General features: G+C 50.3%; 1 protein-coding gene across 6 annotated transcripts in view; it reads right to left on the bottom strand.

Annotated features, from left to right (window-relative positions):
- PPP1R13B (protein phosphatase 1 regulatory subunit 13B) overlaps positions 1–12,737 on the bottom strand; it is a 99,105-nt gene that overhangs the window by 4,553 nt on the left and 81,815 nt on the right. For all 6 annotated transcript variants that reach the window (XM_038751222.1, XM_038751231.1, XM_038751194.1 and 3 more), the window contains 6 exons: positions 11,601–11,770; positions 9,714–10,215; positions 6,394–7,163; positions 4,331–4,468; positions 4,060–4,193; positions 3,561–3,727 (listed from right to left, as the gene is read on the bottom strand). In XM_038751222.1, coding sequence (XP_038607150.1) covers positions 3,561–3,727; positions 4,060–4,193; positions 4,331–4,468; positions 6,394–7,163; positions 9,714–10,215; positions 11,601–11,770 — 1,881 coding nt within the window. The remainder of the gene's footprint in view (positions 1–3,560; positions 3,728–4,059; positions 4,194–4,330; positions 4,469–6,393; positions 7,164–9,713; positions 10,216–11,600; positions 11,771–12,737) is intronic.

Here is a 12,737-nt window from a genome sequence, read left to right as displayed (position 1 = left end):
TCCTATTCTCCCTCTCCTCTGATCCTTAGTGGGGGGCTTCAGCCTCCATCTTGATCCGACTCCCTGAGCCGCCTACTTCCCTACACTTCTCAATTCGGCCGCCTTCTTCAGCCACGTCGGTCTGGACACCCGCTGGACTTTGCATCGCCCCGGAAGGTTCCGGATCTCTACTATTCCCAACCCCGCTCTCCCTCGTCTTGAATTCCTTAGCCTCACACCTCATCCCAACTCTGATTTCAGATTCTGGACTGGCTCCGCCTCACCCCACCCCTTGGGGATTCCCTGCTTGCCCTACCAAGCTATAATTCTATTTATTCTGATGGTATTCACACCTACTTGTTTTGTTTTGTTGTCTGTCTCCCCCTTCAAGACTGTGACCCTACTGTTGGGTAGGGACCGTCTATATGTTGCCGATTCGTACTTCCCAAGTGCTTAGTACAGTGCTCTGCACACATTAAGCGCTCAATAAATACGAATGAATGAATGAATGAATACCATTACCTGATGCTAAAGTTCACCCTCAGCACAGTTCCTTCTTCGCCAGGGTCCCTCGGCCGCTCTCACCACCAGTTCCCATCCCTGGATCAGCTCCCTGCAGTCTGCTTCCCCCACTCCTGAACATGAGCAGCGGCATATAGCTGATGGAAATCCAGGCACCGACCGGGGCTCACTTCTGCTGCTTTGCATTCCCTCCGCTCCGCTGTAAGTCAGCTGTCCCTTCTGCTCGCCAACTCTTCTACTTCTCTGTCTTCGATTCTCCCTCCTTCTCCCACAAGCACCCACGACGTTATTCCTCAGTGCCTTCCCCAGCCTCCCACCCTAACTCTGGCTGACCTCACCAACTAAGGCAGTGGGAAACGAGAAATCAGAAGTGTGAACGTTTCCGGATTGCCCATCACCTCACCACTCTACTCCCTATTTCTGTTTCTCAAACCGTCTCCTGCCTGCTCTCTAAATCTATCCCCTCTCCCCAGCTCTCACTCTCCAACAGCACCCGTCTCTCGACTTTCACACACACTACCCCTTCTCTGGCTCCTCTCACCCTCTCCTGCTTTTACCCCATCTCCCCATCCCATTGCCATCCAGACTCCTTGAGTGGATTGTATTCCCTCGCTACCTCTTGTTCCTCTCCCCCAACGCTCTTCCCGACTGGCTACAATCAGACTTTCTGCCCCTTTGTTCCACTGAGACAGCACTCTCCGAGGTCACCAATGACCCCCTCAAAACTAAACCCACTGGGCTTTACCCTACTCTAATCCTTCATAACTTTGAGCCAACTCTGATAGTATGGACCACTGGCCATCCTCTGATAGTATGGACCACTGGCCATCCTCTGCCACACTTTTAGACTGGTTTCACCAACAAAGTCACACTCCTGATTTTCCACGTGCCGCCTCAGTCTCATTCGCTGGCATCCTCTTCCACCTCTCACTCCCTAACTGCGGGTGTTCTGGGCCCCCTACTCTTCTTGCTCTACACACACTTGCTCCAGGAGCTCATCTGCTTTCATGGCTTTAGTTCCTCCCTCTATGCCAATGGCTCCCAAATCTACCCCTCACCTAACTCTACAATCACACATTTCCTCTTGCCTCCAAGATAGCCCCACTCCTGTCAACACTTCAAACTCAACATGTCTAAAACTAAACTTCTCATCTTTTCTCAAACCCATTTCTCCACCTAATTTTGCTACTCCTTCTCTGAAGCCTGAAATCTCGGTTTCATCTTTGGCTCCTCTTTCGGCTCTCACAGTCAATCAACTGGTAAATCTGGACTGTAAAGCTCTTTTTTCTTATGGAATCTGTTGAGCGCTGGGGTAGATACAAGCTAATCGAGCTGGACGCAGTCCATCTCCCACATGGGGCTCACGATCTTAATCTCCATTTTACAGATGAGGTAACTGAGGCCCAGAAAAGTGAAGTGCCTTGCCCAACGTCACACACAGCAGATACTCTCCCAAGTGCTTATGTTAGTGCTCTGCACACTAAGAGTTCAAAATGCCACTGATTAATTGGTTGATTGATAAATCCTGCTTGTTTTTCTATACAACAGTTTTCAGAACCAGCCCTTTCTCTGCAACCAGCCAGCTACTACTTTGGGTCTTATCACTGTTTGACTATTGCATCCTTCGCCTCCACTGATCTCCTTGATTCCAGCCTGTACTCCATGCTGCAGCCCTCATCATCATCTAGAAACTCTGCTCGGCCCAATCCCCTCCACCAGCTGCTCTCCTCTCTCACTCCATAGCAAGCAGATACCGCCTACTAATGCCTTCATGGCCCTCCACCAGCTCTCCCTGTCTATCTTACATACTCGCTTTCTTCTACTGTTCTCCAGCTCACATTCTTTGCTCCTCCCAAGCTCCCTTTCTAGCCAAACCTTTCTCTTGGCTCACTGCCAACCCCTGAACCATCTTTTTCCCGACCCCCCAGCTCAGAACTCCCCCTGCTCATCAAATTTGTTGGATGACCGCTCTTCCTGTCCTCAAAGCCCTCAGAAAATTTGCCTCTTTCACTTACATTCAATTGGCCCACATCCACTCAAAAGCCCTCATTATTCTATTTATTCACCTAATTTTTCCTGATGCACTTTTTTTATGGTATTTGTTAAGCGCTTACTATGGGCCAGGCATTGTTCTAAGTGCTGGGGTAGATAAACGCTAAACAGGTTGAAACAAAGTCTGTCCCATTTGGGGCTCACGGTCTTTTACAGATGAGGCCCAGAGAAGTGTGACTTGCCCACGGTCACAGAGAAGGTATGTGATGGATATGGAAGTAGAACCCAGATCCTGCCAACTTCCAGGCCCATGCTCTATCCACCAAGTTTCACTGCTTCTCTTTGTCCCACTTAACTATTATATCCTTGCTCTTGCTTCTTCCATCTGTAATAACATTTGTGTGTTTCCCTCATTTGCTTGTCTTGTTTCTGCTGTACTCTCCCAAACACTTGGTTCAGTGCTTTGCATTCATTAGCCCCCCCCCCCGATAATGATGATACTAATTGCCCCGCTTATTCTGCTCCTCCTCTCCTTGATCAGGCTGAGCTATGTCTAGGGGCTGCTGCATTATACCCACAGTGCTTGGTAAATAACATTGCCTAATGCCCTCTCAGGTACCATGACATCTCACTGCTTCTTTCCAAAAACTAAAGAAAAGGAATTCTCCAGAAGCCCAATTAACAACACACCTCGTAGCTGTAGACCCTTATTTTCCCAAAGCTCTTTCACACCTGCCGTCATTTTGTCTTTACAAACCTCCGTATGAGGCAATGAGAAGCAGGTATGTGTTACCGATCCCCCTTTCCAGATGAGGAAGCTGAGGCTCAGAGAGGTTGTGGCTTGCCTGAGGTCCCACAGCAGGCCGCGGCAGAAACCCAGGTCCCTTAATTCCCAACCCGCTGCCCCTTCTACCAGACCTCGCTGCCCGCCGAAGTCTGTACGGTAACGATGAGGCTTCCTCGGACCCGAGATCTCTAGCTCGGCGGGGTCAGCAACTACTCTAGCCAAGAAAGGGAGACCCTGGGCGACACATCCCGCTCCCTCCGTTCCCCCCCCCGGTACCTACCGTACAAGAACTGGGAGCACTGGATGTATCCCTCCTCCATCTCTTCACACTTGTCTGCAGCCGTTTCTATGTCACTGATGGTTGAAGCAAAAATGGCCGCCCCCGACTCCACCAGTTGCTTACAGAGATGGACACTGTTGCACGAAGCTGCACAGTGTAAAGGAGTCCTGAAACCAAGAAGACGCAGGGCGTAAATGCCTTCCTGGGGCAACTGAGGTCCCAGGGAGGGGGGTGGAGATGGAGCTCCTCTGTACGAGAGCCTGCATTGTTCTCTCCAATTCCAGAAACGACATGGTGTAACATTCTAGGGAAACTCCTTCTAAAGCCCAGCTCTCCAAAGGACCCTGACAGGCCAGAAAGGAAAAGCTTATCTGCTTGTTAAAAACTTTTCAAGCCTTCTAATCTGCAGATGCGCTATTGCCCTGTGTTTGAACCTGTTCCCTGGGGCAGAAATGATCCCCAGCAGGGCCTGAAAGGGGTCAACCGGTAATGTGCTTACCACCCATCGCTGTCGGCGGCATTCACGTTGACGCCAAAATCCAGCAGGAACTTCACGATGTGATGGTGGCCGGCACAGACCGCATTATGGAGGGGGGTGATTCCTTCGTCGTTGGGCTTGCTGGGATCTTCCACCTAAGCGAATGGGGAGACATTTTCAAACCTCAACTTGCCGGGGATGGGACGGGGCGGGCGGAGAGGAAAGAGGGAAAGAGAGAGAGAAAGACAGACAAACACCACGACACGACACCCGGGACAGGTTAGATGTTCACCTCGTAGATGATCCTTTGCACCAGGTCGAACTCCCCTTCCAGAGACGCGTCCAGCAGCAGCGCCAATGGGTTGAACTTTACTCGCAGGCTGTGGCCCGTTCGCTCCGAGTTGGGTTTCTTCAGGTTGGTACGTTTAATCTGGTGGGAAGAAAGGAAGTGCATCAGTCAGATTGGGGAGAAGTGGGGGAGGTCTTGGGTCGGGTGGGGCGTAGGGACGGGCTTTCCTGACTCCGAAAACAGGACCATGGGAATCTAGTGCCAAGCTTTCATGTGGTCTGAGGGACCCCAGAAGGCTGTTTCCTCAAAGGGCAGAACAAAAGAGCCATCTTCAACTGCTCGTTCTCCAATGACTTCTTCTCCACTGCTTCCAAATGTGCCCATGTCTCCCCTAGCCTAAAAAAACCCACCCCTTGAGCCCACAGCTCCCTCCAGTTATCGCCCCATCTCCCTCTTACCACTCCTCTCCAAACTCCATGAGCGAGTTGTCTCCACCCACTGTCTCAAATTCCGCTCCTCCAGTTCTCTCCGAGACTCCCTCCAATCTAGCTTCCTTCATGCCTCAGAAACCGCTCTCTCAAAGGTCACCAATGATCTCCTCGCCAAAGGCCTCTACTCCACCCTAATCCTCCTTGACCTCTCAGCTGCTGTGACAGTGTGGACCACCCTCTTCTCCTGGAAACGTTATCCCACCTTGGCTTCACTGACTCTGTCCTCTCCTGGTTCCCCTCTTATCTCCGACTGTTCATTCTCAGTCTCCTTCGTGGACCTCTCCTCTCCCTCCCACCCGCTAGCTGTGGGGGTCCCTCAAGGTTCAATTCTGGGTCCCCTTCTATTCTCCATCTATACCCACCCCCTTGGAGAACTCATTTACTCCCATGGCTTCAACCACCACCTCCACGTGGATGATACCCATATCTACATCTCCAGCCCTAATCTCTCCCTCTCTCCAGTCTCGCATCGCTACTTGCATATTCAAACTTAACATGTCCAGAAACGAGCTCCTTATTTTTCCACCCAAACCCTGTCCTCCCCATGACTTTCCCATTACTGTAGACTGTCGGTCCCACATTGCTAAAATCCTCCCTTTCCACTCCATCCAAACTAGTACCACAATCACTCATTCTATCCTGCCTGGATTCCTGCATCAGCCTCTTTGCTGACCTCCCATGCTCTTGTCTCTCCCCACTCCAGTCCATACTTCACTCCGCTACCCGGATCATTTTTCTACAAAAATGTTCAGGACATGTCATCCCACTCCTCAGAGAATTCCAGTGGTTTCCCATTCACACACCTTGCACCTTCCTACCTCACCTCGCTTCTCTCCTTCTACAACCGAGGCCACACACTTAACTCTTCTGGTGCCGCTAACCTCACTGTGCCTCCATCTCGCCTATCTCACTGCCCACCCCTAGCCCACGTCCTGCCTCTGGCCTGGAACGCCCTCCCTCCTCAAATCCGACAATTCTCTCCCCTGCTTCAAAGCCTTACTGAAGGCACATCTCCTCCAAGAGGCCTTCCCAGACCATGCCCCATTTCCCCTCATTTCCCACTCCCTTCTGCGTTGCCCTAACTCGCTCCCTTTGTTCTTCCCCCCGTCCCAGCCCCACGGCACTTTATGTACATATCTGTATTTTATTTATTTGTATTAATGTTTGTCTCCCACACTATAGACTGTAAGCTAATCGTGGGCAGGGAATATCACTGTTTATTGTTGTACTGCACTTTCCCAAGTGCTTAGTACAGTGCTCTGCACACAGTAAGTGCTCAATAAATACCACTGAATGAATGAGTGAATGAATGAAAAGGGAAAGGGCCCAAACTGGGTGGGGAATCTAAGGGAGAAGCAAGAAAGAACCTCATTGAGGTACACCAGACCATTGTGGAGAGTCTAAAAGCCAGGGCAGTATCGCCTGGAAGCAGGGGATGACTAGCCAAATTCTCATGGGTCTCTTCCAACCCTCCGGTTTCATCCCGCGCGAGTCTCCCGTTCTACTTTTGCGGGGAGTCTCAGGCTCGGTGCTCCCCGGGACTGGGCTGCCGGGCTTGGGCCGGGGGTCGCTTACCGTCGGGACAGCCGGAGGGACGGCCGGGGGAGTGGAGGGAGGAGGGACTTCCTCTCGGACAGGAGAGCCGGCCTCGGCTAGGGGGCTCGGTGCCCGCTCGGTAGATGGGTAGATGGCCAGATTGTTGTTGTCGTCTTCGGCCGTCTCCGGGCTGGGGATGGTGGTCTCCGAGCCGATGGGTTCCTCGGAGGCGGGGGAAGGCAACTCGTTGTCGTTGGCGTCAGACGACGGGGGAGGGGCTTCGGGCAGAGGGGCGGCGGGCTGGGGGGCGGGGGCGGGCTCCTCGACATTGCCATTGGAGTTAGCGTTCCCGTTATCCACGTCGGCTAAGGTGCCCATGAAATCCTGCGAGGGGCCCGGCTGGTAGAAAGGCGCCGCCTCCATCCCCCCGGCCAGGGTGTTGAAGCGCTGATAGAGCAGCTTCTGGATGTTGGGGCCGCTGGGGCCTTCCGGCTCCGTGATGGAGCTGCGCTTCTTCAGCGGGCGAGGGGCGTTGGCCAGTTTCCTCCGCAGGGCCTCCAGATCTGCGTCGCTTTGGTAGCGGAGCGGGGAGTGCACGATGGGCGTGAGTTTGGTGGGGCTGAGGGGCCGGGGGATGTTCTCCACGTTGCTGTTGTCGCCCGGCGGGGGTAGACTCTCCTGCTCCTGGTCTCTCTCGGGGAGGTCGGCGGGAGGCGGAGGCTGGGGCGTGCTTGGGGGCAGAGAGCCGTACAGGAACGGTAAGGGCGACGGAGAGGTGGAACCCGACGGGAGGACGGGCTTGCCATATACTGAAGGGGAGAGAAATAGCAGAATGAGCATCTTTGGAAGGATAATCCGGGCAGTGGCTAATCTCAGTGAAATGGGCCCGTTCCTCTAATGCTAACCTCCTCACTGTGCCTCCATCTCGACTAACTCACCGCCGACCCCTTGTCCATGTCCTGCCTCTGGCCTGGAACGCCCTCCCTCCTCAAATCCCACAAAGCCTTACTGAAGGCACATCTCCTCCAGGAGGTCCTCCCAGAATAAGCCCCCCTCGCCCTTTCCTCTTCTCCCACTCTCTTCTGTGTGGCCCTTTCTCCCTCTGTTCCTCCCCTCTCCCAGCCCCCCTGTACTTTGTACATATGGCTCCACCACTTGTCTGCAAGTCTCTTCACTTTTCTGTACCTCGGTTATCTCATTTGTAAAATGGGGATTGGGACCGTGAGCCCCACATGGGACGGGGAATGTGCCCAACCTGATTTGCTTGTATCCACCTCAGGACTTAGTGCAGTGCCTGGCACGTAGTAAGTGCTTAAATACCACAATTATTATTATTAATTTTTATATTAATGTGTCTGCCCACTTTTGGATTGTAAGCTCATTGTGGGCAGGGAATGTGTCTTGTTTATTGCTGTACTGTACTCTACCAAGCATTTAGTAAAGTGCTCTCCACACTGTAAGTGCTCAATGAATATTACTGAATGAATGACTCCTCCGGGGCTCAAAAGCTCTCCAGTCGAGGGCTAGGGTTCTGCTGTAAATCTTTAGAGAGGCTGGGATATTTGGCTGTCCCTGAATTCAGCAGACAGAAAGCAGCCCCTAAACGATCCATCATCAAACCAGAAGGGAATCAGTATCCTAAAACCAATATGTTGACCCAATGGAAACAGCGAAAGATCACTACTCCCACATGGCTGAGAAGTTAATTCTCCCTTCCCTGGTTGGCTGATCATGGGGGAGAGTGCCCAAAAGTGGGGCTAAAGTGGTCCAGAATGGACCCTTTGGGAAAAACTCTGCTGCCTAGTGGAAAGAGCGTGGGGCTGGGCATCAGGAGACCCTGTTTTTAATCCCGGCTCTGTCCCTGGACTGCTCTGTGACCCTGCACAAATTACTTAACCTCTCCGGGCCTTTGTTTTCTTATCTGAAAAATGGGATAAAATACCTGCTCTCCCTCCCTCTTGGAATGAGAGTCCCCTGTGGGAAAGAGATCTGAGCTGATCACCTTGTATCTATCCAAGAACAGAATCACTGTTATTACTAATATAGGGGTTGGTGACAGACAACTCAGAGTCTTGCTGGATTTCCAGGCCTTCCCGGGACCTCTGGGGAACAACTGAAATGGAACCTCTCCCTTCCTCCAGTGCCCAAGCTGGTTCTAGACCTGGAGGACACCTTTAGAGCACCCTGGCTCCCCCAGACCACTCCAGCTGAGGTGGATCCCGTAGATGCCACCCTGGAATCTGGGCTGGGAATGACAGATTTTCCCTCTTCCAGACCGCATATCCCCGCCATCTCACCAACAAAGGGAAGAAGAAAGACTGCCTTTTCCCTTTCTCCCTTTCTCTAACTCCCTTGCTCACATCAAGAGTGAAGAGTTTCTCAAGTTTTGGTTTGTTGTTTTTTTTAAAACAGGAAAGTCCTTTTGGGACCAACCCTGGTGTGTCAAAAACTTCATCACACTGAACAGTCCACTCACCCGCCCTCTGGCCAATTAAACAGTTTTAAAATACCTCCATCGGCGTCCTCTTTAAAAAACCAAAACTCTTCAAGTTAGCCCCTTCTGTTTGGTTCCAAAGAGGCTAGCGCTGTAAGTAGAGATCAAGGCCTACCTGGACAGGGACCATATTCCTTCTAGCAGGGTCCCCCTCAACCGTCCTACTTCGGGGAAGGGCTAGAGCCCAGACAGGAAGACGGAGAGCTGGGCAGGCGAGCATTCGCTTATTTACTGCAGGTCTGCTGTAAATAGACTTTCCGTCTTTGTTCCTACCCGAGTTATGTAAAGTCTGACTATACAAAATTCCCTTTTAGGAGGTTTGGTCAAACTCTCTCAAAATGGTCTTCCGAAAACAAACCGAGCAAGCTTTGGCTCATTGATATTTTGGTTCTTAATATTTTTATGAGTGGCTTTCAATTCCCAGTTGTGAAAGACCATTTATACAATCAAAACAAGGTGGTGTTACTGGGTCATTTAAGGAAACAAACTTGAACTAATTCTTTGGTATGAGGCTCCCCCGCCCACCCCACTTTTGGGAGGAAAAAGCGTTTCCTTCAATCTGCTTTGGAATTGTACAGACGACTTTTCATGTGGGTGGACAAACTTTGCCCCGCAAGGGAAGGCAGATTATAAATACTCTAATCCCAGCTCTGCCAGTTGTGTGCCGTATGACCTTGGGCAAGTCACTTCATTTCTCTGGGCCTCAGTTACCTCATCAGTAAAATGGGGATTGGGACGGACAGGGACCGCTTCCAACCTGATTTGCTTGTATCCATCCCAGCGCTTAGTACAGTGCCTGGTACGTAGTAAGTGCTTAACCAATGCCATATCATTATTATTATTATTACTGTTAAATATGCCCTACCTGCTTTTACGGATTTGTTTAGGGTACCGTAGGCTGCTTGCTGGTAATTCTTGGGCGGCGTTGCCTGCTGAAGATACATGGAGTAAATGGAGCTCGAGTTCACAGTCTGAGGTCCTTTCCTGGGGGACTGAGGCCTGGATCCCTTGTCAGCCAGGAAGGGCCGAATGGCCACGGTTAAGGGGAGTTCAGGCCTGCCGTCTCCAGCCGGGAACAACGGAGAGCTGGACGGCTGGTACGTGGGGCTCGGTGGGACGGAAATCCTCTGCTGGATCTGTTGGGAGGAGCTGGGTTGGTGCACGTTACTCGCCGGCGTCAGGGGCGCTGGCTTCTGCCGCCCGGTCCCGCTGGCTCCGGATCGAGGCAGGCTGCCGTCTTTCCTCCTTTCTAGGGAGTTTGTAGACCCTGGCCCCAGAGGCCCAGGGCTCGGGTAGGTCCCGTAATTCTGGGGCAGCTGCTTGCCTAACCCGAGGACGGTTGGGGGCCCCTTTCCGACATCGAGGCCCTGCGTTTCCATCGGGGAGGAGAAAAGAAGGGAAAAAGGAGCTCGTAAGAAGCTGGTCTCCTTTGTCCATGACATTGAATGAAACTAAAAGCCAAACCGCCTTGCCTTTGCCCTACCACTCATGGCCGCCACCCCTCTGACCCACCGAGGGGAAAGTGGGACTGCCCCCACTTTGAAGGCACATCGATTCTTATCGGCTCCAAGGGGTCGATATCCCCAGAATTAGAAGGGTAATACGGGATCAGGACAGGCACGTGCCAATTAATGACAAGTTTTGTTGTCTTGGAGGGGGCACTTTCGGTCTTGCATTCTCAAAGGCAGACTAGTCCTTATGAACCAGTGAGTCCTAGAGTGTTTGGAATTTAGAAGTGACAGCAAAAACAAATCCGACAGACAAGTAAGGTGGACTGCAAACCAAATAAGGGCAATCTTCTAGACTGTCAGCTGGTTGTGGGTGGGGAACGGTGTCTACCGACCTTGTAGTATTGTCCTCTCCCAAGCGCTTAATACAGTGCTCTGTACACAGTAAGCACTCAATAAATACCGCTGATTGAGTCTTCTGCAACTGTAACACTAGAAAACTTTAATCATCGGCATCTAGGTAACTCTACTGTACTGTTCTCTCCCAAGTGCTCAGTTCAGTGCTCTGCACACAGTAAGCACTCAGTAAATACCATTGATTGATTTGGGGGAACATAACAGGTGTAAATAGCCAAAGGGTGCAAAATGAACAAACGAGGACAGACAATGTCTTCAGGTAGAGGTCAGTTCTAATTATTGGTGGAGCTACTCGAATGGTTCACCCAAGGATCTGAGATGGTTTCGGCACTCGACCGTTAAATATTTGCCGATTAACAAGGAGAGTCTGTCAGGACTTTAAAAAAAAAAAATCTAAGTGTGGCTTCATCAACCGTCACCTTTCTTCGGTTATTTATTTGCAGTACGTGCATGACTGATTCAGCTAATTCATCCTGACATATCTGTACCACTACATGTTATACCTTCGTTCTCACCCCCACTCCCACTATTTGTCAATCATTTTTGTGGGTCCTCCCGTTTAGACTGGGATCTCTTTGAGGACAGGCAATGTCTGTCTTGCTTGGGAGTACTGTGCTTTGCGCTCAGCAGATGCTCAATAAACACCATCAAGAAGGATACTGATGGTGATTTATTAAACAGCCACCCAGAATGGCATGAAGTGCTATGAAATAAAGAGTAGAAGAAGCCTGAAACAAGAGCAAGTGAACAGTCTTGAGGGATACTTTAAAGTGAAAACAAAACCCCCCAAACTAGCTCAATTTAAATCAGGCATGTATTGAAATGTATTAAACTTAAGTCAACGCTTATTTCCTTTTTGTAGAGCAAAGGGGAAATAGACGGCCTACCAGCTTTTCAGAAGTGCCTAAGGCGGATGAAGGCAACGGCTGACTGGAAATAGTTCCTTGTTTTAAAGCCCCATCCATGCCGGGTTCCTTCCAGTCATCACTAGAAATCTGAGCCGCTTTCATTGAGGTGCTAGAGTTCTGTTTTAACGTGGGCCAGGTTCCATCATTAGCTTGAAAAAGAAGGTTGCAATTTAAGATTACCCATGCTTACCACTGTTAACGAGACAGCCGAGTGAAACCTAACGAGAAAGCCGAGCGAAATCTCTATTAAAATCAGCTGAATCAAATCAAGAGCCGCAACATGCCGGAAATCAAAGTAATGCTCATCATTCAGTCCCCAAGGCGAAGTGTTCCCACAACCCCTTCCCCCGCACCCAAGCGTACCATGCTACTTATTCAACTTCAGTGGTTAAAATAATTTTGTCCAATTAAATGAGTCCAGATCTAAATGAGAGAGAATTAGATTCTTAAATCAATCGACCTACTTTACAAGGTAAGCCAGGTTTGGTATTTTCGGGAAACCCCCCAAGTCAGCTTTGGGGGCTCAGACAGATGGTGCCTGCAAGTGGTGATGAGCCTCACTTGAGAGGGTCCCTCCCTCCCCTCAACTAAGATACCACTTCCATTTTCCAGAGCAAGCAATCCAAGCATGTAGCTAATATTAATCAGCGTAAATACTGCCGCAGATGGAAATTTTTCATCTTATTGAAAAAAAAAGACTTCCAATGAAATGACTAGATAGAAATTTAGAGCGGCCATTCGGTTGCAGAATTATCATTTAGTGTGATGATTGGAGAGTCGATTCATAAGCGCTCATTTCCTTGAAAGCTACAAAAGGAAAGATTTTCCAAAAGCATCTTCCAAAACTTACAATGATCTTTGGATTGTACCACTGCTATAATCATGCTACTACAATTGAAACAATTCTTAACTAGTTCTTTAGCTTTGTTTAAAAGAGAATCTCCCCCTCTAAACTGGAAACTCCTTACGGGCAAGGAATGTGTCTGCTAATTCTGTTGTGCGCTCCCACGAGCTTAGTACAATGCTCTGTGCCCAGTAAGCACTTGATAAATACAACGGATTAATTGAAAAAGATTTCATTTTAAAGCTGAGACTCGGCCTCTGGTGACAGAGGAA

This window comes from Tachyglossus aculeatus, chromosome 1, assembly GCF_015852505.1.
Source record: "Tachyglossus aculeatus isolate mTacAcu1 chromosome 1, mTacAcu1.pri, whole genome shotgun sequence".
In the NCBI taxonomy this organism is placed as follows: domain Eukaryota; kingdom Metazoa; phylum Chordata; class Mammalia; order Monotremata; family Tachyglossidae; genus Tachyglossus; species Tachyglossus aculeatus.
The sequence above is the reverse complement of the archived record's forward strand: the minus strand, read 5'-3'. Positions and strand labels throughout refer to the sequence as shown.